This window comes from Takifugu rubripes, chromosome 6 (assembly GCF_901000725.2).
Source record: "Takifugu rubripes chromosome 6, fTakRub1.2, whole genome shotgun sequence".
NCBI lineage: Eukaryota > Metazoa > Chordata > Actinopteri > Tetraodontiformes > Tetraodontidae > Takifugu > Takifugu rubripes.
The window spans coordinates 1,072,602-1,097,046 of record NC_042290.1 but is presented as its reverse complement, the minus strand read 5'-3'; the positions used below and the strand labels follow the sequence as shown (position 1 = coordinate 1,097,046).

The following is a 24,445-nucleotide window of genomic DNA, read 5'->3' as shown; positions in this document are numbered from 1 at the left end:
TAAAAGCATTGCTACTGTTACCAGCACTAATGCCGGCTGCGTTGTGCTGTCCATCATGCTTCAGATTTTAAAAATAAAAACATCTGGGGGGATAACACAGCGAAGAATTACAGTGGGACAAGAGAATTTCTATTTTCTGCAGGTTCTTGTGACTGTCAAAGCCCACAATCACCCCTTTAAAGAGTTTCTAAGCTGATTCTCAATGACCCGGCACGCTCCAATTCGCAGGAGCCTGGCCCAATGTTGCCAGACTCACAAGCATTATGTCTCAGCCCAACCCGAGTTATTGTGTTGTGTTGTGTCACTCACTCACTCGTGATGTTGACGGGGTCAGGTTTATGTCATCATATCTTATTGAATCCAAAAATCAGTATGCATTTGGTGTCAGGTGTAATTTCAGGGGTGTTGTCAAAGGCATGGAACGCTCCACCAACGCAGCAGTGCAGCCTTTGTGTGTGTGATAGCTCTTGTGTACAAGTGCAGGGTAGCTAAGTGTGAAATTAAGGAACGTGAGTACTCAGGCGATGGACATGTATTAAGGCAATGGCTCACAGGCCCCCTGACACACACACCCACCCACACACACACACACACACACACACATACAATGGAAGCACTTAAGCAATAGCTAAGCCATTATGAGTCATCTCTGTCTGCTGCTAATGATCTCTTTCTAAACCTCTTTTCTTGGTGTGTAAAGTCAGAGAATAGTTGGCATCAGAGATGGAGGCCATCTGTGATGTGAACTGTATTCAAGAGGCAATTGGTGATCGTACTGAGAATAGATCATACGGAGAATGGAGACAGTGATGTAGAGCTGGTCTGATGGAACCGGAGAGGCAGAGTATAAGGACAAGAAGTGATGGAACCAGAGCCGAGGCTGAGCTCAAACCTCCAGATTGAGATCACTTTTTAATATGGGTTCAGAATTTTAAAGATCCTTCAAAAGATTGCAGCTTTTCTCCAACAGCTTTAAGGGCAGCTAGAATTTCTTTTGATGATGTAGTGAAGAGTTCTTTGTTCTTGTCAGCAATATTTATTAGGAAACACATTAGTTGGTCTTACTGCAGGTAAACGTCCCTTCTATTTATTTATTTGGCTCTGAGTTGTCTCCATCAAAAGCTCATTTCTTTGTGTGTTCAGGTGCGCTGGATCGTTGCGTGATGGGAATAACTGCAGTGGAGATCTTGAATGCCTGTGATGAGCTGGCCCCGGCCACCGTGGATGCCCTCAGCCACTCGGCTGTGAACCTGAAACAGGCGATGACCCGCCGGAGCCTGGCGGCGCTGAAGAACATGGCCCAGCACAAGCTGCAGACCCTGGCCACCAACCTGCTGGCTGCAGACAACGCTGACAAGGTACACACTGTCACATGAGACACAAAATGAAGCACAAAAAGGCCAACAGTACAACATAAATCTAAACCAGGAAGACACATGATATAGCTTCAATGTATGTGCAAATGTGCGTCTGCCATTTTTTACTGGGTTAATTCATTAATCTCGAGGCTGCATTCATGAAGTCGAGCTGCAGAGGGCGCTATTATCCTGTATGTTAGTCCGATCTCTCTTTTGGCCATGTTTCTATTTTCTCTCTCTTTGTTAAACTAATACACACATGCGTGCGCACACACAAATAAAGAAACCTAGTGGTCATCTGTGTTGAAGAGTCTCCCAAAGCCAGTGTTAATTGACTGGAGTCAGACTCTGCTGGAGACAAAACAAAGGTCAACACTAAGTATGTGTGTGCGTGTGTGTGTGTGTCTGAGGGAGACGATGGACAATAAAGTCTCCCAGGGAATGATGAACTATCCTAAATGTCACAATAGATTGAAAAATGTTTCGTTCTCTGAGCCTATCAGATCTGTGCTGTAGTTGTTTAAACAAGAACTGAATTTTGACACACGGTTGTTTTCATGGATTTGTATTCCTCTAAAGCACATGTGTCAAACTCAGTCCTCGAGGGCCACGATCCTGCCGGGTTTTCTGTCCCATCAGGCTGAAAATGCATTCAGTGGGTTGGAAAACCGTGCAGGATCGTGGCCCTCGAGGACTGAGTTGGACATGCCTGCTCTAAAGGTAATTCAGAACATTCCTAAAGAGTCTGGACAGGAGTCGCCAGTAAACTTGAATATTCCCAACGATGTTTAGCCAGAATCCTGTCGCCGTGATGGTAAAAGCCTGTTGTATTGAGTTGTAGCACGGTTGTACCATGAGTCTTATTGCTGCTGTGACACAGACTCAGGTCTACAGTTTGACTCGGCTGCATTTTCCTCTGTATTCCATCTTCTCTTCCGCCTGTCTCTTGTTTTCTTTCCTTTTTTTAGCAGATTCTTTTCCTCCGCCAGTGTGTTGGGTTTATTTTTGGTGTCTCCAGAGGTTTCCCACTATCAGAGCTGGTTGTTTTCTGTAAAGGCCAATAACCTCCAGTTGTTTCTACCTGTTCCATCAAAACGCATTGCTGTGGTTGTGAGTTCTCCCCTCCGTGGCAGGTCTCCCATCCATCCACTTAAATTATCAGAAGCAAAAGCAGCCATCACCACCACCACCACCATCATCATCATCATCATCACTGGTGTGTGTGCGTGTAAGTGAGAGTGTGTCTGCTCCCCTGACGTGTGTAATGGCACATAATGACTGTGAAATGTCAGACTATCAAGCTCATTGTTGCACCCAGCCTGTAACAATCCTTCCTTCTTCTGGGTGTGTGTGTGTGTGTGTGTGTGTGGACACACTGACTGAGTTTGCCCTTTAGCAGGTGTTTTCCACCTTCTGATCAGTCATCAGTTGTGTTATACAGAGAAGATGAGAAATAAATGTGAAGTAATTATTCTCTATAAACAAGTAAGATTAGTTTAATCTATCTCTGTTTTTGGTGTAAATCCTAAATTCAAAGTTGAGCATATTTATATTCAATCAACCTCCAAAGAGTATAAATGAATGGAAAATTATTGATATTGGTCAGGAACCGCACAGCTCCTCTATCTGAGGAGACTGAGCTGCTTCAGCCTCGTTGGGCAGCTGGTGTGTCCTTTACCTGGATGATTGCACTGGTTTTATGTCGCAAACATAATACCCATCAGCATGTTGTGTACTGTGGTATACATCATGACACAAACATGCATTCTTAGAAGGTCAGATTGGTGGAAGGTTGACTTATGGTGGATCTAAAACTTGTGGAAATGTGTGTTAAAATCGTTTAAGATTTAAAAGTCAGTATCAGTGTTCTAGTGCAGCAGCTTGTCGAGTTTGCTGGTAATTGTGTGAGTGTGTGAGAGGGTTGGGGGGCCTCCTGTGTTGCTTGCCATAAGGACCCTGCAGCACAATGACCTTAGCGCTGCTGCCCAGGAGCTATAGAACAGAGTGTGTGTGTGTGTAGCTCAAAAGATACAAAAAATAAAATGTGTGTACTATATATTTGTCTGCATATATTTCTATATGTATATACCATATTTGCATTTGTGTATGTTGTATACATGTAAATACATTTACATACATTTTCTACACACATTTACATGTTTATACGAGGATATGGTGTGTACGTTTGTAATATGGCAGTCGACCTTTAGGTGGCAGTATTAATCCACTCAGGCTCATAGATTTTCAGACGTGAATGACGCCTTTCCACAGAAATCCAAAATCTTGAAGAAAAACACACACACACACCGTTGTGATGCTGTGAGCAGTTGTAATTTGTCAGCGTATTGTAGCAAATTGTTGTGTTATCTCTCTTTCGGACATAGAGGCTCGTTTCAGTCCCACGAGCTCTGTGTCACTATTAGCAAGAAACGTACACGGATTTTTTTCTTTTTTGTCATTTCCAAACATAACAACATTAAAATAGGATGCCGTCAACTGCTGGATAATTTTAATGACTTGTTATGAGGGGAATTGTAGAAGATTCGAGATGATAATGAAATTTTTTATGTGTCGTGCTCTTCAGAGCCGTTGTAAGCATGTAGGTATAAACCTCTGCCAAGAAGACCTGCCCATTTAGCTTTTTACCTTGGCTTCTTTTCCTGCCTCTTAACTGATTTTGTTAAAGATCTGTTCATTCCTAACTATGGAATCATTATAAAGATGCACCAGCTATACAGCAACCTGCCTCAGGCCTCCATGTCCAGCAGCTTTCCCTGTGAGAGGGTTGGAAAATGAAACGAACATGATTCTTTTCATGTCTGTGCTGTTATATCTCTGAAAAACACTACTTTCACTTAGACTTTCTTCAAGTTGACATATATCATCAAATGTCTTATATTTCTCTAAACTGTGAAGTTTTATATTGGGTTCAAAACTGAGCTGTCTGTCAGGTAAAAGTATAAAAATGTCTGCTGGAGGCAACAGGAGCAGTTTTCTTTGGAATATTTGGGACAAGATGCACTCAAGCAATTTTCTCTCTTCCAGGGCAACCTGCCAAAATACTCCCATAATGCCCTGGTGGTCCAGGCAATGAAGACAAACCTGACAGATCCTGACATGCATGTGTTGTTCTTTGATGTGGAAGCGGTGATCATCCAGCTGCTAACGGAGGAAGCCCAGAGACCAAACCCCACATTGGTGTCCCCAGAGACACTGCAGAAGAGCCAGGCCGGCGCTGACAAGGGCGGTTCTTTTCTGGCCAACAAGATCTTCAAACAGGTCAGTAATCATCGAAGAGACAACACAATAAATGCGCCTTCTCATCCTCAAAGATCAGAGTTCTAAAATTGGACTTGCGTGGGTCCATCTGACTTTGTTTTATTTTAAACTTGCACCCAGGTGAAGGAGACGATGAAAGAGACCATCAAGGAGCACTTGTTGGATGAAGACGAGGAGGAGGAAGAGGAGATGAGAAGGCGTGAGGAGAAGTCCAAGTCTTTGAGTTTACTGGAGTATAACTTGACAATGGACACAGCCAAGCTCTTCATGTCCTGCCTGCATGCCTGGGGCCTGAATGAACAGCTGGACAACATCTGCCTGGAGCGGTTGGGCATGCTCAGGCCACACTGTCCCATCTCCTTTGGCCTGATCTCCAGAGGGGGTCACATGTCCCTTATGCTGCCCACCTTTAAGGTAACGGTTGTCTTCTGTCAGTTTGTTTAATGAGCAGGATGTGTCGCGCCGGTGTCGCGTCAGTTGGAAACTACAACTAAACTGTTCAGTATTTTACTTCACTGAGCAAAAAGGTATGGTGTATACAGTGATCCCTCGTTTATCGCTGGAGTTGCGTTCCAAAAATAACACGCGAAAAGTGAAATCTGTGAAGTAGTCAGCTTTTTTTTTTTTTATTATTTTACAATGCAATACTGAACTATAGAATGAAACCAAAAATCAAAACCTGTTTTAAAGCCCAAAATTTGTTTAAAACAATAATTTTAATCTAGTAATACAAGGTTGGAAACATTGTCACTCGCGTATTTCCCAGTCCCAGCTGTGCCTCTGCGTCCTGACTCCGCTCCGCTGGAGCGTCTGTTTCTACTGAAGGCGCAGGAGTCTTTCTCCGAGAGAAGAACATTGTTATGGGTAGTTGTTGGCGCTCTTTCTTTTTCTGAGCAAGAAGATTTTTATAAACGGATATGCCACCTTCGATTATATTTGAGAACTGCAATGAACGACTCGCAAAAAAAATCCGTGAAGCAGCGAAGCCGTGAAAGATGAAACGCGATATAGCGAGGGATCACTGTAATTAAAAATCAACTGAGGAAAAAGCTGTTTTTTAAATTATTTGTTTGTTTGTAATTCCTCCACAGCATATTTTGTTATCTCTAAAGCCTGTGTACGTGTTCCTAGGAGTCTTTGCTGCGGCAGTTGTCTCTGGCTACTGGTCTGAAACTGACTCTGAGCGACATTGTGGGAAAGGGGACATATGGTGTTTCCAGGGCCGTCACCACGCAGCACCTCCTGTCGGTGATATCACTGGCCAACACGCTGATGGGCATGACCAATGCCACCTTTGTTGGAGAGCACATGAAGAAAGCACCGGCCAGGTAACAAACACACACCTGATGCTTACAGACTGCTCTTTTTTAAACCCCCCCACAGATGGATCCAGTCCTAAACACAAACAGATCATTGGTCTTGATCCTGATTTTTGTTAAACGGATCAAATAATAGAAGTCTTAGATGGTCCCAAGAAAATCTAAAACAATGTAGAGAAAATTTATTCTGTAGGTAGGAGAAAGCAGCACTGACCCACCATCATAAAAATGTGACAATGGAATTCAGAGATATAGCGCACTCCTCACATTTTAAAGAATTCCTGCTTGCTTCCTGTGTGTGTGTGTGTGTGTGTGTGTGTGTGTGTGTGTGTGTGTGTGTGTGTGTGTGTGTGTGTGTGTGTGTGTGTGTGTGTGTGGCGGTGGGCTGCTTGTTTATTCTGTCTGAGCTCTCATTTTGCTGTGAAAGATTTAACACGAAGGTCGAGGTCCTGCTTCTGTAACACTAACATAACATTTCATCAACCCTGTACTGAAAAGGCCTGCAGGGGAGTGGGGGGAGAGGAGGGGATGGGGTTGGTGGGTGTAAAATACTGAGCTGGTTCTCTTCTAACGTTCGCTGCCTTTGTTTTCATTATTCCGATTTCATTTGATTTCACATATAATTAGTCTATCTAGCCAGGCTGCAGCGGGCCTGGTTGGGTCCTCCTTTAGCTGCTCTGAATGTACATTTTAGATCAGTTTAAAGTGTAGTTTTAAAGAAATGCCAAGATTATGCTCAAATGATGACAGGGTGAATACAGTTTTATCATTTACGTATCTGCTAATTTGCTCATTTCCCTGGTGGACACCCCCTAAAGGGATCAATAAAGTTCTCTTGAAACTTGAATCTGCTGAAATTCCACTCCAGAATTCTTAGAATGGGCTATAAATATACTATTGTTGAAGAGGAAGACCATATAATGAGAAATACCTGTCCAAGAATTTAACTTTGGGGCTCTGTGGCACAATTGGTCAACATTTGCTTTTATCTGATTTAAAAAGAGGTCTTTCTGAAGTCATTTCTGACCCGTGGACATGATGTCTTTTACAAGCCTCCCTGATTCTGTGGGTGACCCAGTTCAAATGAGCTGATGACACCTAGGTGTCCTGTTTTTTTTAATTTATTTTGCTTCGTATCACCATCACTGCAGATTCCCTCATTAGTCAGGAAATGATGACACAGTTCTGAGAGCTTGACATTAATTGTGGACAGAGTTTCTCTTCCATGTCCAGAGGCCTGGAACACACGCTTTCAAAAGTTGATTGTGCAGTTAGAGACTTCTTCATAAAAGTCCAACAAGAATCTCCTCTGGAGCCGTCTACAAATTGGAACTCCAAACCAGAACCTGTGAATGTTTGAACATGTTTTGGCTTTTTCGTGTTTCCCATCTTACATTTATGACGACAGGACAGAGTGAGGAAGTTTTTCTCAACTCTTCCAACACCCACAACAGAAGATCTTTGAGCATCTCTGGCTGAAAACATGAGCGTGTCTTTGGGACAATTTCTTGACATCAGAAACTGTTAAAATAACAAAAACCACAACATTTGACTCCTGGAAGAATTGTGTCCAAGTAAGAAAACCAGCATCAAGCTGCTGGAACTCCAGAGAAATGTGCCTCAACACAGAAAGTGTTGAGGCACATTTTTAAGTAAAGCTACAATTATCTAAAATTATCCATGTGTCTGCAGTTATTTCAACTGATCTGACAGCATATGTGTTTCCATCATGTTTACCTCCCGGTAGCACTGCAGCCACGGGGACAAAGACATCCATTTGTGCACCTGGAAGTGAGTGGCCGCCCAGATAATCCTGGTTTTGGCTGGTTTAGCTTTTCCCAGAAATTTGTACTTAGTGCTTAACTTAAGGGCCCAGTTTCTGTTCATGTTGTAGGACAAAGGTTAAAGTGGAATTATTTTCAAATCAAATCAATCTTTAGTTATACAGTATCTGTTGCAATCACATTTTTCTCTAGGCACTTTCCAGAATCCCAGGGCCTGACCCCCAACAAGCAACAGTGTCAGAAAAAACTCCCCTTTAACAGGAAGAAACCTTGAGCAGGACCAGACTCGTGTAGGGGGACCCTCCTGCTGATGGCCAGCTGGGTAGAGAGAGGATAAGGGGGGAGGACAGGTAGAGGAGAGAATAGGTAGAGATCAGGGAAATCACTGTAAATGTTAATCAACTTGGATAAGTTAAATGTAACACAAGAATTTGATGTTGGGAACACAAATGGGAGAATTTTTAAATCAGATTTGACTTAAATTTGTTTGATACACTTTTTTTTTTACTGACAGTATGTGTGCTTTTGTATGTACAACAAAAGTCTGTGTGTGTGTGTGTGTGACTGAGAATGAAAGGCAGTGAAAGAAACTGTGTAGGTTGGGGGGGTACAGGGGGACTGCAGGTGCACGTGTTCTTACTGAATGTTCTCTCCAGGACAGCAGCATTTGTGTCGAGTGAGATTAATAGTATATATAAAACTTGACAATATTGTCGGCTTTTTGTTGAATATGTCGTATTCATTTATTTCCTAAATGTTAATATTTAGGCTTTTATATTGCATTTGGACACCATTGGAGGCTGAAATGGTGGCTTGTTTAAAGTTGTTTAATCTCTGACTACTTTGACATCATCTTTGACTCACTTGTCATTTGGCTGCCGTTATTGATTGCTGTTATGAGGAGTTGAAAGTGTGACAGTTTCAGTGGTTAATCTGTTTCACTGAATGAGGGTGTGAACAATGTGGTTTGTGATGGTGCTTCTCTGGGATGGGATGTAGGTAAACACACATTGATGTCTGTTTGGGTTAAAGTGGGTTAAGTTCAGGTTAGGTTCATATGTGTTTGCTGCCCTTCCTCTCTTCCAGTCTCCTTCACGCACCTTTAATATTTCATGTCCCATCTTTATGGCCCTGCTCCAGGCCTCCTAGACCGGGAGGAACCCCAGAGAGTCCTCGCAGAATGCAAGCTACCCCTCCTCAACCTTCCAACCCGGCGCTACAGGCCCAGATCAAACAAGGTAACTACAAAAGGAGGGGGCATTCGTTTCACGCACCCTCAGGGCCCTGCGGAGGGAGGGGGAGTGTTGGATAATGCAGCCCACCAGCAATAAAACCCACAGAGAGCTATTAGCAGAGGAAAATGTATATATTTATATATCACAGGAGGAGTCTGCTGCCGTCTCACCCATTCAGAAGGTTTTTAAAGGGATAGACTGCTGTTTTTGACTTTTCATTGGACTTATTTGACGACAGCATCTCTTTCAAATGTGATTTGTTTAATTCTGTTGACCAGCTGATCAGATGCTGAAGACCTTAAACACCGAAGACCTTAAACATCTAAAACCTAAAATCAGAACTAAAATTGTCCAAACAGGCCTCAGTACTAAGTATCTCCATGTTCTTGTTGATCACAAGCTTGATTCGAGCAAGTCTGGTGGGATTGTTGCTCTGTGGTGTAAATGGCTTCAGGAAGGACATCCACAGTCTGGAACTGAGGTCCATTGTTTCTCTGAACCGAAAAGCACCCCAGACCATAATGGAGCCTCCTCTGCTGTGCCGAGTAGAACATAGCTCTGTGTCGTACCAGTAACTTTTAAAGACCCCAGAACCACCAAGGCTAATTTCTACTCTTCACCAGCAGCAGCAGCTGTTCACAGCGTGAATGCCGAGTAAAAAGCACAGCTACATGTTGGTATAGTCACATTATTTTAAACTGTGATCTTCTCTTGCCCCTGAAACTCTGCTTACAGTGCAAACTGCATCCTTTATATCCTTTAAATATTGTGTACAAAATCTTAAAATTCATAAAATCACCGAAAACACATCATAATCACCACAGATCATTTTATTACTTTAGTGGATGTACAGCATAATGATATTTCTGTGTTAAAGATGTAATTATAAGTGAGTAAGTTATCTAATGCGTTATAAGCACATCCATGATGTGTATCTATAAAAGCTCTTTGGATGTTTGATGCTGCACACGTACAAGTACTGAAGGGAAGTTGCACATGTCACTAATGGAAGATTTAACTCTAAAGAAAAGTTTTCATGTTAGACAGAGTTGGATGAGTCGAACATCTGCAACAGAAAGAAATGTGAAGGTAAAAGAAAACAGGAAGAATTTCACGCTGGGAAGGTGAGAACAAGTAGTAAGTTGGGAGCCTTTGTCTGTGCAGAAAAACCTGCTTTTGTTCTGGACAGGCAGTAGGGGACATTTAACCAGCCGTCACCATCTGCCTGGTCTCACACACACACACACACACACACACTCCCACACTCCTACCTCTAACTAGCAAACAGCACACACACGTGTAGCAAGGCACACGTGTATATGTGATGGGTGGCACTCCTGGGAGTTTTTGAGGTACGCGAGAGGGGGTTAGTGCCATTGTCACGCCTTAATGGGGGCAAAGCGTGACAAGCGTGCGGACTTATTCTCGCCACATGCCTATTCACAGCCATTGAGGGGGAACGCTCAGCCATGACCTCTCTAATCCAGCCCTAACCTGGTGTGTGTATGTGTGTGTGTGTGTGTGCGTGCGTGTGTGTCCCAGTGAAGGGGAGCGCTCTTAACCTCGGTCACCGTCTCTTTTCACATTTAAATAAATGGGGAGGCCGCTCCAATATGAACAGAGAGCCCAAGATGTTGTTGCTGTTTATCTTGCTCACGATCATCCAACATTTTATTAATAATGCCAACATTCAGATCTAATTAAGTGATGGTCCAAGAACAGGACACACACTGATCACCAGGTTTTCACACACTCCTTCCTTCCTGCCATCCTTCTTTCCTTCCTTCCTTCCTTCCTTCCTGCCTTCCTTCCTTCCTCCCTTCCTTCCTTCCTGCCTTCCTTCCTTCCTTCTGATTCTCACACCACTTTTCTTTGTCATGTCTTTCCTAAGTATTTGTCATCAGCTGCTTAGCTTGCGGTGTGTAGCTAACCAGGCTGCTGAATGCACTTCTGTACTTTTTAAAGATTTCAACATAATACTCTCACATTGTTGGTTATTTTCTCATGTAAGGTATGAAGGCATTCTTTTTTTTATATTTTATATTTATAATTGTACTGATGTGAATTATATAATTAGTTAACAACCGATCCCTAAAGTCGTAGCATCAACTAACAGTGAACTTCTGGTGTTGCCGGCTGGGAACATCCCAACTCATCATCATCTTTTATTGTTTTGTATTTTGTTTCAGTTGTTTATGGAAGAATTCTTCAGTCTTTTATCTGTTCAACAGACCAAATCTCACCAGTCATTCTTTGTATGAACTTCATTATCTATTACCGTACATCAGAAAATGTGACTTCCTCTAAGGAGTGATGTTGAGGGAGGGGGGGGGCTGGCTGGCTTGCTTTATTTCTATATTTCTCTATCTGAATATCATTCAGTAGATGGCAGATGTCTCCAAGCATTTTAACCAGATTTGTAAGTTGGCGTGACCGTAAGCCAACACGTCTGCTGTTCGTGTTCAATAACTTTGCATTCTTTGGTTTTGCTAACCTGTTTTTCTAAATGGGACTGTTTGTGTTTCCGATGTTAGTCTTCCTGTGAATCTGATTTCTTCTCCGTCTGCGTCTTCACTCAATGTCTCCTCTTTTTGCTGGTTTGTACTCTTATATCTATCTAACCTGTTCTTTTCCTCTCGACTATTTCTTTCCTTCTCCTCCTTTTGCAAGCTGCTGTAGCTGCCACAGCCAACACTGGTACTGTTACTACTGCTGCTGGGCCTCCAGGGGCCCCTGGGGCCCCCCCTCAGGGAGCCCCTGGCTCTCCCAGCCCTGGCCCTGCACTTAACGTCCCCTCAGTCAACGAAGGTACAGACTGAACTGATGGGTTCCACTCGGTCAGATCTCCCAACCATACCTTTCTACTTCTCTTTGTCTTAGCAGATCCTTCCTAGATCATTCCACACTTCCTGTTGTCGTTGTTTACTTTTCTGCTTTTCATCTGTAGCTGTAAACACATTTTGAATAATTCCCTTTTCTCTTATTTATATTGTTGTCCTTAAGTCTCAGTTGTCGTCTCTTGTGCTCCCTCTCTTCACTCTATCAGCTTCTTTTTCTTGTCATGTTTGTGTGGTCACTGTGTTTCTCTCCCATTTCTGCCTCCTTCCAGCCAGTCTCAGGCATCTACCTCCAGTCTGTGTTACACTGTTAGTTCTTGCTTTGACTTCCTGTTTTGTCTCTGTCTGTCGCATCTGTGGTCAGTCCACTTTCAAAGTAGGCCGTTGATGAAATGTGTATTTTTAGTGTTTATTGCTGAAAGAACATCTGGCTCAGTTCTCTGACATTAAAACTGTTTCAGTATTTAAAAGTTTTGTCATCAGAGATACAAAATAGGGAATAAAGAATGCCGAAGTGCTGCACATACAGGCAGCATAGATGTCAGACCCATGAAGCTGAGTTTATGGAAGTTAACATTGCTTTTCTTTATCTGATGATTTGAGAATGCACTGACCACAAACTTACACCAGGCTGGTCTTTGTCCTCTTTTGTTTAGTGGAGTACTTCCTGTATTTCCTGTCTGTCTGTCAGTCTGTTTGGAGATGTCCATTTGTCCTGATGTTTCAGTGTCTCTACAGTCACCGTTTGCATGCTTGAAAGGCACAGTGCTGTTTGAAATCTAAACCTCTTCCTTCTTGATATTTAGCTGCCCCTCTGCTCTTACTGCAGCATCTACATGTTTCTTAATGTGATATCTAACTTTTTTGTCTAAATACACTTGGTTTTGAGTCTTTTTCACTGATGTTGAAACCGTTTTTGACTGTAAACGATGTCAACACATATATTCGTTTCTCCATCCCTCCAAACGTTAGCAGTATTCTTCATGTGTTGATGTATTCCACAGTCTCTGTACACAAGGAACCTCCACTTTTAAAACTACTTTTCCTTTTGAAAAGTAGTTTTCAAGCATGCAAACATGGGTGCCTTTGTAATGATTAAATTCATGAAAAATGATATGCAAACAAAATGACGTTTATGTAGGAATAAAGAGAAACATGCCAGGATGTGGCTGGACTTTTACGAAATACGCTACCCTGCAAAGACATTATAATCAGGAGTAGTGGCAGTAATGTTGAAATCGAAGATCAGACTTCATATCTAAGCACCATTAGTGATCTAATCCCAGCTATATTTGTATTCACCACCTTCAGATGTATTAAAGCAGCAACCTCCGGCTGTTTTTATCAGCCTGTGATGATAACTGCTAATGTTGCCTATGTGATTTTTAAACATCAACTGTATCATGTGTACCTTTGACTTTTCTGCCAGTGTCGCGTTTTTCTTTTGTATTCCTCTGTGAGAGTCGTGTGACTGAAGTGTGTGGCTGTACTCAGCTGCAGCAGTCCTCACACAGTTGCCTTCCTTTTTATTTGTGCTGTAATGATTATAGGAGCAGCCACTGTTGTGATAGGAGCCCTGTAGCAACATTTTTATTGGATCTCCTAAATTGATGTTCATCAGTTGTCCTTTACATCGAAGGAGAGCTTAAATGTTTAACATGCTAGAACAGCCAGCCATGTGCCAACTAATGAATATCTTGTATTATTTCAGGTGAAATTCTAGAGGATTATATATGCATTTTTAAAAAGTCTCTGCAGACACTTTTCCAGCTGATGCAACCAGAGGTTTGCAGACCGACCTTTTCAAATTGTTATTAAATATCTCAGTATTAAATTACCAGTTTTCTTGAAGGTAAGTTTACATGGTGCCTTCAGCAAAGAAATTTAAAAGGAATTTCCTTGCTGCTCAAAAGTGTTTTATGTCCTGTGTTCTCACATATCTTCATATATTGATTCAATATATGGAGGTTTTTCTTCATGTTATGAGCAAATGACTGTAGACTTCTGTTGTTTTTGAAACGTGAACATTTCTCCTTGGCTGAGCTTAGTTTGAGGCTACCGTTGGGAGCTGGTAACTGTATACCATTTTCAGTGGTTCAGTATGTTTTTTTGACATTAATATAAATGTTTGAATGACTTTTCTCACTCTTGCTCTTGTTGATCCCAAACGGAAACATTAAAAACCAAAAGTTCCATCATTATATTACAGCTTTAATCAACAAAACGAACATCTTAATCCAACATGTGAATTTAAAAAAAATCACTGTTTTAATATGAGATTGTGTGTGTGTGTGAGAGTCACGGCTCAGTTTGACCAAATAAAATTTTGGTAGGACACAACAGTGAAAAATATACTTCTCATCTGTTTTACATTTCTGTCCATGTCATGGTGTTATTCTGGATTACATTTTAGCCTTTACGTCTTTATTGTATCTCTGGATACAATCCTCCTGATGGAGAAGCCATTCTTGCTGTGCTTGACTTTTCCTTGCATCAGCATGTTTGTTCTGCTTATTGTGGAAGCAGTGAGGTTTGTGTCGAAGAAACGTGGAGGATTTAAAGCTCTTACCTGATTTTGTGTGTGTGTCTGTGTGCGTGTGTGTGCGTGTAGGTTGGAGTCAGTTGGCAGCCATGCACTGTGTGATGCTCCCCGACCTTCTTGGCCTGGACAAATTCAGACCTCCTCTGCTGGAGATGTTAGCAAGGAGGTGGCAGGACAGGTGTCTGGAGGTGAGATTTTGTCTTTTTAATTTGTTATGCTTTCTGTTATGGAAGCAGTCAGCAAGTTAATTGCATGGACTCCAATAATCAGTTGGGGTCGGTCTGGCTGGCTCTGTCTCTCTGTCTCTGTCTCTGTCTCTCTGTCTCTGTCTCTCTCTCCCTTTATGAGCCTTTCCTGTTTTATGATATGTCCTCCCTCTACAGTATATTGTGTTCCCAGTCCAAAGGAATGCAAGCATATTGGATGTGCACCATCAACATTTAGGCTCGTCTGAATGAAGCAGTTCTCAGTGTGCAGCCCTGGTTGGTCTTAGAAAAGCTGTTTGTGTTTTCAGGTGCGAGAGGCAGCCCAAGCTCTCCTGTTGGCAGAATTAAGGAGGATTGGTGTCTCGGGCCGTAAAGACACCATTGACATGTGGGCTTCTTACTTGCCTCAGTATGTGGACACAGTCAGCTCCCGTAAGTGTTTTGCTTCTGTGGTTCTTGGCAGTGAAATCACAAATGGGGCCTTACTGACATGATAGCTGTTGTCGAGAATTCCAGACCCTCCTACCCTGAAGAGGAACTTGTGTCATAATGACCTGGAAGACACAAACCAGCTAAAAGAGCACAACTGGTTGGGTCAAATCACACTCACGGTAACCTCAGCAGGCTGTAACGTTGCCTGTAGGTGAAAGGGTGTAGCAGAGTAAATAACAGGGTGGGTGAGATGTGGATGTGCAGCTACATCCTCATGCCACCTGAGCAGCCTGGTTCTTTCCAAATATGTGGCCCAAAGCTGTTTTAACAGGTTGTTGGAATTATCATTAAAATCACATGTCCCTCATCAGAGGCTCATCACACCCTGGAAAAATGGTTTCTACGGCTTTGGCTGCTTTGCTGCTCCAGCACAGTCTATTTGTACCAGCTGAATCTAGCTCGTGATCCCTGAGATGTTTGTCTTGCCTGGTTCTGTTCTTTTTCTCTTTCTTTACCTTCCTCTTTTTTCTGTCTTTAGTTGGTAGCACTGATGGGAAGGCAGGTTTCTTGGCCTTCCCTTACAATAAACATGCTTGCTGCTTGTCTTTGTGTGCGCACATATATATCTATATATCTGTTGCCCTGTGGTTGCTGAGGCTACTGGGGGGGGTCCTCGGGGGAGCAGTTACCATGGAAACGGGGCCCAGTCAGTGTTGTGTTACCAGAGCACGACTGCAGGCATGGTTGTGTGTGTGTGTGTGTGAGTGAGTGAGAGAGACAGAGATAGGCCAGTGACCTCTTGGGACAAGGGGGATTTGGGGAAAGTCTAGAGCGGTAAAGAGACGGAGAGATGGAGTGAGGTTAAAGGGTCATTGATTTTGATGTGTTTGCTGAAGAGCTGGACTAGAACTGAAAGTAAGATGACTCCTGCTGCTCCCGGAGATCCTGAAATATCATGGGATAGTCAGAGAGCTGAAATCTCTTGATTCAATTGTTTTGAACCTGAAGCTACTGTCGTCCCTGTTGATTATGAGACACTAAATACAGGGATCTAAAGTCTACATACCCCTGTTAAACATGCAGGTTATTGTGATTTCTTTTTAAAAAAAAAATGAAACATACACTCACTAAATTAGGTTCAACTGTTTCATTTCTTGTTACCACAAATAATCAGCCAATCACATGGATGCAACTCAATGCGTTTAGGCTTGTAGACATGGTCAAGACGGCTTGGACAACTTGGTTGTTGGTCCCAGACAGACTGGTCAGAGTATGTCAGAACCTGCTGATCAACTGGGATTTATGAATGGTCCAAAAACAGGAAATATCGGGGAGCAGCGGTTGAAAACGCTTTGTTGGTGTGAGAGATCAAAGGAGACTGGGCAGACTGGTTCAGATGGTAGAAAGACAGCAGTAACTCAAATATGTTGAACAACAACACGTGGAACCTTGGAGAAGATGGGCCACAGCAGCAGGAGACCAGCAGGATGATGCACCCTGTCTCACAGTTCAGATCATCTGGACCAGGACAAAGAGTTGACTGCACTCCAGGGGCCTCCAGTCACCAGATCTCAGTCCAGTAGATCACCTTTGGGATGTGGTGGAACAGGAGATTCTCATCGTAGATGTAGAGCTGACAGGCATGCAGCAACTGCTTGATGCTCTCATCTCATGAGGGTCTGAGGAATGTTTCCAACACTCCCTTGAGAGGATGTCATGAAGAATTAAGGCAGCTCTGAGGGGGAAAAAGGGCTCCCTTTCTAAACCTTCCTAAACTTCACACCTTGTAGTCAGTTTTATAAATAAAGTCCATATATACTGTAAAGCCAACTTTAGTCAGCTAAAGAAAATGTATTTCAATGATAAAATCGGGTTATTTAACATTTCTTATTTGTATTAATATAACTTTAATTGTTGCTCTTCTTTTCAAATTCACAGTAAAGCTAGAAAAGATGCTTCACTGTACATGAAAACTGTGAAAGTCTGTGAGATTTAATGTGGATTTTCACCCACTTGGAACTCAAAATCCAATCTTGTAAAACATTGTTTAACCTTTTCTAATCAATCACCTCGTGTTCTCTCTCACACACACACGCACACACACACACACACACACACACACAGAAATATACGCACTTTTTACAATCACAGAAAAAACTGTAAATGTACTTTTGAAGGTGAAAAATATCCCCGAGGCTCCAATACATTGTGAGGAGTTGAATGCTTTAATTTCATGATTTTCATGAAATTACAGCTTCTGTAATCAAACAAGAAACAGTAAAAATAAGCATTATATCATTACCATGACAGACTCCACCATGTTGGGTTGTAGTAGATTATTTTTACAGCTTGTATTTTGTCCAGTGTTGTTTGAAGGAAGATTTTAGTATTAATCTGTTTTATTAAGGAGGAAATGTCACTGAGTCAGTAGTGGAGTCTCAGTGTGGCAGCATGAAGCTGAGATTAGTGGCCTTGTCCTTTTACCTCTCATGTTAGTGTTTAAAAGGCTTCAACAGAGTGAAGAGTGTTTGACTTGTACTTGTACGCAGAGGGAGAAAATAATCTGGACTAACCCTAAGTGAGTTTTACCTCAGAATTTTGGTCTAAAATGCCTTCTCTCATTCATACCCTTCACTGTGTGCAGAGATCTCTAAAAACAACAAATCAAAACCAAAAACAACAAATACCAAAAACAGCAAATCCACTAAAATGCAGCATTTGGGATTCTAAATTCATTGGGAACATCCTTTTGTGGCCTAGTGGTTATGGACGTCACCTCGCAGCATGATGGTCCCTGGTACGAATCTCCAGAGGGCACCATTGCTTCAGCTGTGACAGATGCATTTTCTTTTATTTAGTTAAAACTATCAATAAATGTTTTCAACTGGACTTCCTTTACTTTCTCAAAGACATTTCCCCTCTAATCCAAGAGGCTTCTGCAGTTCTATGTTAACTGGTGGAATCTCAGAGTTACATTTACTGTACTGGTTCACTGGACGCTGTCGTTAGTGGCTGTTGGTGCTAATTAGGCTAGGAGTAATTACAAGTGAGGTTGGGGACTCAATGTGACGTTTTCATAAACAAAGTCATTAAAAAGTCAAACGCGTGTTAAAATGATCTCGTATTGATCACTCTCACAAATACACATACACACACACACTTCCAAGAGTCAAATAGCGTGCATGTGTGAAACAGAAAATTCTTTCACCACTGAGCAAGCTTGAGCTCTCTGTCCATCTCTGTGGTAAAACACCTTAGTCTGATTATACAGTCTAGTCACAGAAGCCAAAGCTTCAAAGAATGGGAAGTGTTTTAACCAGGAGGAGAAGGAGAAGATGCCACAGAGGAGTGCAAGGTCCTGGAGGTTAACAAGGCATGCTGGGAGCCATGTGTCATGGCTGACATGACAAGCTTGACCTTGGATCAGGGCAAAACGCCCTCTCCTCCTCCCACACAACTCCCTCTGTCACCAGCCCTTCCTCCAGCCGACAGCCCTCTCCTCTTCCTTTAACGTCTCTCTTGCTCCGACTCTGAACACTCAAGTCATAGACAATGATTTCTGCACAGTGGACGTATGTGGAAATGTTAAAATTTCCACATAAAAATAGCGTTTGTGTTTGCATCCTGTCACTGTACAAAAGTGGACCAGTTGAAAATGGTTCGGTGGTAATATCTTTCAGTGGAAACAAGCAAATTTATATCAAGGTACCCAGGAACCAGTCTTAAACTAACCCCCCATTAGTTATTTGATCAAAAATTCACATCAATAATTTTGGGTTGGATGGTTATTCTTTTCATTTCTGGTGTTTCTTTATGTGCTGGTTTGGCTATAAACACCATTATGTAGCCTGTCAATAAAGCTCATTTGGACTTAAATTGAAATGAGTGTGGGTTGGTAGTTGGTTGGGGTTGGGATTCTGTGGCGTTTATGTAAAAACATCCGTCAGGCCTTTTGTCCAATCAGAGTAAAGCATCAGTTATATTTTAATTAAGTTCAATTACGTTTTTATCACTTTAATGTTTGAGATGGATAATCCAGGGGGCTCTGTATCGGTCTCCTGTCAGTTTGAGTGTGTGCGCGTGTGATATACAATTATACACAGTCATTAGGTTGAGCTGGCAGCAGTGTATGTGAGCAGGTTAATTGGAACATGAAGTGCAGCGTTAACTGGGATTAATCAATGTAATTACACAGAGTATAATTATTTTTTTCAGGGTGTGCTTGAATGAGTGAATGTGTGGGCGTGCACGCGTACGCATGAGTGTAATTTCTAAATTAGGCTGTTTTCCTAGCGATTAGCCCAGTAGAAGCTCTTTTAGTTACTTTGTTCATTAGTGCGGCATCATTCATTAACCCAGCCGCTAATGAAAAGCCACTCTTAATTGGCAACAGCAAGATAAGGGCTAAATGAAAACAGTAAATGGGGTGGCAGGTGTGTGTGTGTGTGTGTGTGTGTGTCTCCGTTAACACTCTAGATAACAAGGAGGCCCAATAAACCCTTAATATCTTCTTAACAAGCAGAGTTAACCTGATTATACAGATCAACATAGAAACACACACACAGAGGAAGAGACAGATTTTCTTCAGTGTTTGTATCCAGGTAGTATGTTCACCTCCCTCTCCTCATTAAACAGCTCATTAGTCAGGAGCCTTCCTGAGTGGTTAACCTTTTAGACCTTTAATATGTACTATAATACTGATAACACTTTTGTTTAATTCTTTTACCATTTATTTTCCGAGAAACAAAAAAGTTAGGTCCTACATGACTTCATATTTGTTTTAAGTCATAAAACAACACCTGCCGAATGCATGTATGGACCCCCAGAATTGAATTCATGCTGTTATATCTACATATAAACTCCAGCGTGAGCTGTCTGTGCGTTCATATTAAATAACTCAATCTAAAGCAGTCACTAAAACACACTTAAACAAGCATAAAAATGTGAGGAATCGATGTTGTATCACTGTTGTGGTAAGAACAGAACATACAGAGTGGGAGTGGATGAATGTGTGAAAGAGTTTCCTTTACTTAGATCATCAATAGATTATCTGATTAGTTTCAGTATTGGGGATCATTCACATCAGCTCTTTGTTTCTCCTCAGCTGGCTCCACCTCGGAGGCCCCGTCTCCAGCCCCGCCCCCGCCCGATGCTCAGCCAATAGAAACCAAGGCCTCTGAGGAAGAAATGGATGTAGTAGATGATGACATCACAACAGGTATGCTATCAGTAATAGTAATAAAGGTGAAGGAAATACAGACTAATTTAAAGGTTGATACCTTTCCTGTAGTCCATGGGATCAATATGACTTTCACTCTGATCTGGAGATAAAGACATGATAACACAGGTTCCACTGAGCGTTAATGACCAACATGCCGTTGAGAAACTACACATAAAGGGAGCTTTGTATTCTGTCCTCTGTAATCACACACTTTCACTTCCCCCACTGCCTTTCTCCATCTTACATCCCTCTCCAAGACCAGTCGATTTCACAGCTGTGTCCAACAATTTATCATTCCTCACACCTCATTTTTCTGCTATTGACAGACACGTCATTTTTATTTATTTACTCTGTGTTGTTAAATGTGTTCGTTGGAATGTGCGCTGCTTTGTTTTCTTCTCTGCTGTATTTTGAAAGTGTACAATTCTAATTTTAAGCCCTTTGCCTAGTTGACCTACTGTGCTAAAATGTAATTGATATGATCACGTCTGTGGGGATCTGTTCTTCATAAAAATGGAGGGTTATCATGATGAGATAGATTTGTATCAAAAATAATACTGCTTTGACTGAAGCCATAAACATCCTTTGTTCAGTGTAAAGATCAGACTGAAAAGATCATATGTTTTCAGGCTGTTTTAAAGGCTTGAAGTGCTTTCAGGTATCCCATGTTGCATTGTTCCTGCTGTGTGTGTGTATATTGGGTGACTTATCAGTGGCATAAAATCTCCCCCTTTAGCAGAATCAGATCAGAGGAAGTAAGAAAAGGAAAGGACAAGTGCTGAGGAAGGAGACAAGGAAACAAGGGTAGATCTGAGGAAACATGAAAAACAAGAGATGTGTCATAAGCCACAGAATCACTTGGCTGCAGGCTGGTTCCTTTATGATGCTGCAGACTCGTGTACATGTACTGTATGCACACATACTTCCTGGTACCTTCATCTTTGTTAGGACTTTAATGCTATCCCCAGCCCCTTCCCCTGACCCTAACATCCCAACTAAGCCCCTAACCCAACATAAACCCAATTCTAACCTCAGCCTTAAAACCAAGTCTTCAACCTCAAGCATTCCTTCAAATTTGTGAGGACCAGCCAATAACAGCCTGGCCAATAAACTGAAATATCTGCTTTTCCTAAATTTTAGAAAGCTCATCTTAGTATATTGTCCTCAGTATATCTTATTATATTCAACATCTAACAGATCTGTGGACACAGATCTTTGTGCCTGGGTCATTTTCTGTCAGCTCCAGGTAAATAAGTCGAAGCTGTCTGTAACACGGCGGCCTCATTGCCAGATGTTTCCAGGTTTGTCCTCAGCTCAGGAGGCCTCCCACACCCTGAAAATTTCAGTAATGGTAGAAGACTCAAATGCTGGGTGTAGAGTCAGCAAGGGCCACAATGACTGAACAACAAATGTTTACATCTGCATGAAACCTGTTCACAATAAATGGAAGAGAGAAAGAGAAGCTTATCTCTGTTTGTGATAGAGGAGATGACCCCAGGGAGGTCAAAGTCTCTTCTGGGCAACAGCCAACCCCCCCCTTCCCAGCACCTACTGGCAGGCCATTATCTTGTGCCGTATCTCATCTTAAATGTAGACAATGAGAATTTTGCTGCAGTTCCACTCATTTGATGGTCAAAACCTTGGAAGCTTACTGGTGGGTCTGCTAGAGGTCAGGGGTCAAAGGACAGGCTGCCCTTCACCTCTCAGTGTCATTACCCCAGCTGTGATTTGGTTAGCTGAAATGCTAGCCTTCCCTGCTAATCTAATATCAGAGCCTGGAGGTCATTTGGGTCAGATCACATTTCTTCTCACAGCAGATTAAACTTATGGAGAGATAAATGTCCCCCTGCTGCAACTCAGCAGCTGGATTGTTTCTAATGATTGTGTCCTTTCTCCTTACAGTGGGGTCCCAGCTGCTTTGTAGGAATATTGTATCATCAAAAGACCACAGGATGTCGAATTAACATTAATGTAATGGAATGTATTTTTTTCTGGACATCTGATGGATAAAACACTACCTTATTCTATTCTGTACATAATTTACAAAATAATTCACAGTTTATTCAAAATATACTAGAATCAAAATATAAAGTTAAGGACTGCTCAAAAATTAACTGTCTACATCCTGTTTTCCCAAAGAATTATGGGAAATTTGGTTTTCAAACTTGCAAATAGTTACAAAGCTATGTGAAGTGAGCTTAGATGTTTTTCAATTAGTACGAATAATGGATGTGTATTTTTTTCTATTGCTTAAAGACAATTAGTATCAATAATTTGGGTTTCAAACAAACCTTTGGACAGTCTGACAGAACTATGTTGTTATGATGTCTTACAATCAATAACAAAGACAGAATTCTGCCCCACTGGCACCAGTTCCTCCTGTGTGCTTACAGTACACTCACTCACTCACTCACTCACTCACTCACTCACTCACTCACTCACTCACTCACTCACCAACACACACACACACACACACATTTTATGGTTGAGTGGGCAGTGGGATAATATGCACAAAGAGGGGGATGGGTGTTTTTGTGTGTGTGTGTGTGTGTGTGTGTGTGTGAGAGAGAGAGAGAGAGAGAGACAGGGTTTATGAATGTGTCACAAAGATAAAGCACTAGCCTTGGGCATGTGTTCCTGTGTACATGTGTGTTAGGAGCACGGATGTAGATGAAATAACTGGGATAGTGAACGGAATCAAGTGTCCTTCTCTGAACGTTTCTTTGGCTGTTTAATGGCCAACTGACTTAATCAGCCAACTCTGTTTGACCGACACGATAAATGTGGATTTAATTTATGTTTTAGATCATAGGTGAGGTTCTATATTGACCAATTATGAACAAAAGTATGGAGATGCTGGAAATCCAATTGGAAAAAAGCAACTGTTAGTTCAGGTTTTGGGGATTTGTTTATCTTGAAGGTGTGAGATGGTGGTTGAGAAGTTAACCTTGGACCAGAACAGCTTCTTCTTCATCTCTTCAGCCCTCCTCCTGTCCTTCATCTTTCTTGACCTCCTATCATCTCACCCTCCCACCCATCTGCAGAGTGTTGTGACTCAGTGGATTGATGGGTTGACCTGCAGCCACTTCCTTGGTTCTCCGTCATTGAGTAACCAAAAGACAAAACAATTGCATCTTTTATTGGGGTAGCGATATTGTGATTATTATTTAAATGTGTCCAAGGTTCTTATAGTGGGATTGTGCTGGATTTAGATTTTGGAATAACTTGGGATAGTAAAACAGGGCCAGTTGGTAGGGCGTTCATCAATTTCAGGACTCAGATCTTGTATTTCCTTCCCATCAGTTTAGTTGTATTTTCAATCACTGTCCCAGAACTGTGGACACATGCTGGAAGGGCGGTGCTTCGCTCCCTCCACCTGCTGAGGCCTGAACCTACATTCTGGTTCAGGCCTAGTTTTTGGTTTTCCTTAAACCCCTTTGACTAAAGCTCTTTCATGCATTCTGCTCACATGCATTTTCTTCCCCTCTTTCTTTCTCACATCAGCATCCTGGTGGTATTGATCCCCTCCCTAATTCCCGGGTGATCAGGTTTTACCAGTCTTCCAATGATTTCCAAAAGAGGTGGGGTTATGGGGCAACGGCTCAGTAGAGGAAGGATGGGAAGGATGTTGGTTTGATTTCCTCCGCAGGAATAACCTCCAAGAAAAGTTTAAAGCTTAAACCATGATAAAACAATATTCTAAATGATTGAAACACTGGATCAAATAGTAAGTGTACAAGTAATATATACATTAAAAATGTAAAAGACCTTTCTTAGAGAATGCTTGATCCTCACTGAAATGTGACTTGTCAGTAACATCCATTTTTTCCTTCCGAGTGGCAACTAGAGGATGGAGGGGAGCAACAAGATAAAATGTCCCAGGGGAAAAGAAGAGAGGCGGAACCAGGGTTCAAAGAAAATTAGTTTTATTGACCCATAAACAAAAGATGCTGGGTTCAACCAGAAAAAGGGCCTAAATAACAATGGTTTAGCACATTGACCCAGAGTCTGTACTGGGGGACACCTACAGGTAAATAAGAAACTCCAACATAGTCAGGCTGACGCTACAGTTAACGCCAGCTCACATGGCCCAGCCGGTCCACTCACGGCTGCTGCTATCACTCCTGATCCCCAACTGGTGACAGTGGCCTACAGACGAAGGGCGAGCACCTAGAGGAGGACAAAGAACAGCATTGCATACACCCCAACCCTCGGCAGCAGGGCCGTGAGAT

General features: G+C 42.1%; 1 protein-coding gene across 2 annotated transcripts in view; it reads left to right on the top strand.

Moving 5' to 3' along the window:
• Positions 1–24,445, top strand: part of LOC101077553 (WD repeat-containing protein 7) — a 48,096-nt gene that overhangs the window by 7,438 nt on the left and 16,213 nt on the right. Inside the window, exons 15-23 of one of the 2 annotated variants that reach the window (XM_029837505.1) lie at positions 1,144–1,358; positions 4,404–4,637; positions 4,758–5,051; positions 5,769–5,965; positions 8,881–8,978; positions 11,646–11,783; positions 14,424–14,542; positions 14,869–14,992; positions 20,097–20,210. In XM_029837505.1, coding sequence (XP_029693365.1) covers positions 1,144–1,358; positions 4,404–4,637; positions 4,758–5,051; positions 5,769–5,965; positions 8,881–8,978; positions 11,646–11,783; positions 14,424–14,542; positions 14,869–14,992; positions 20,097–20,210 — 1,533 coding nt within the window. The remainder of the gene's footprint in view (positions 1–1,143; positions 1,359–4,403; positions 4,638–4,757; positions 5,052–5,768; positions 5,966–8,880; positions 8,979–11,645; positions 11,784–14,423; positions 14,543–14,868; positions 14,993–20,096; positions 20,211–24,445) is intronic. The other variant, XM_011604382.2, reaches the window with a different exon arrangement.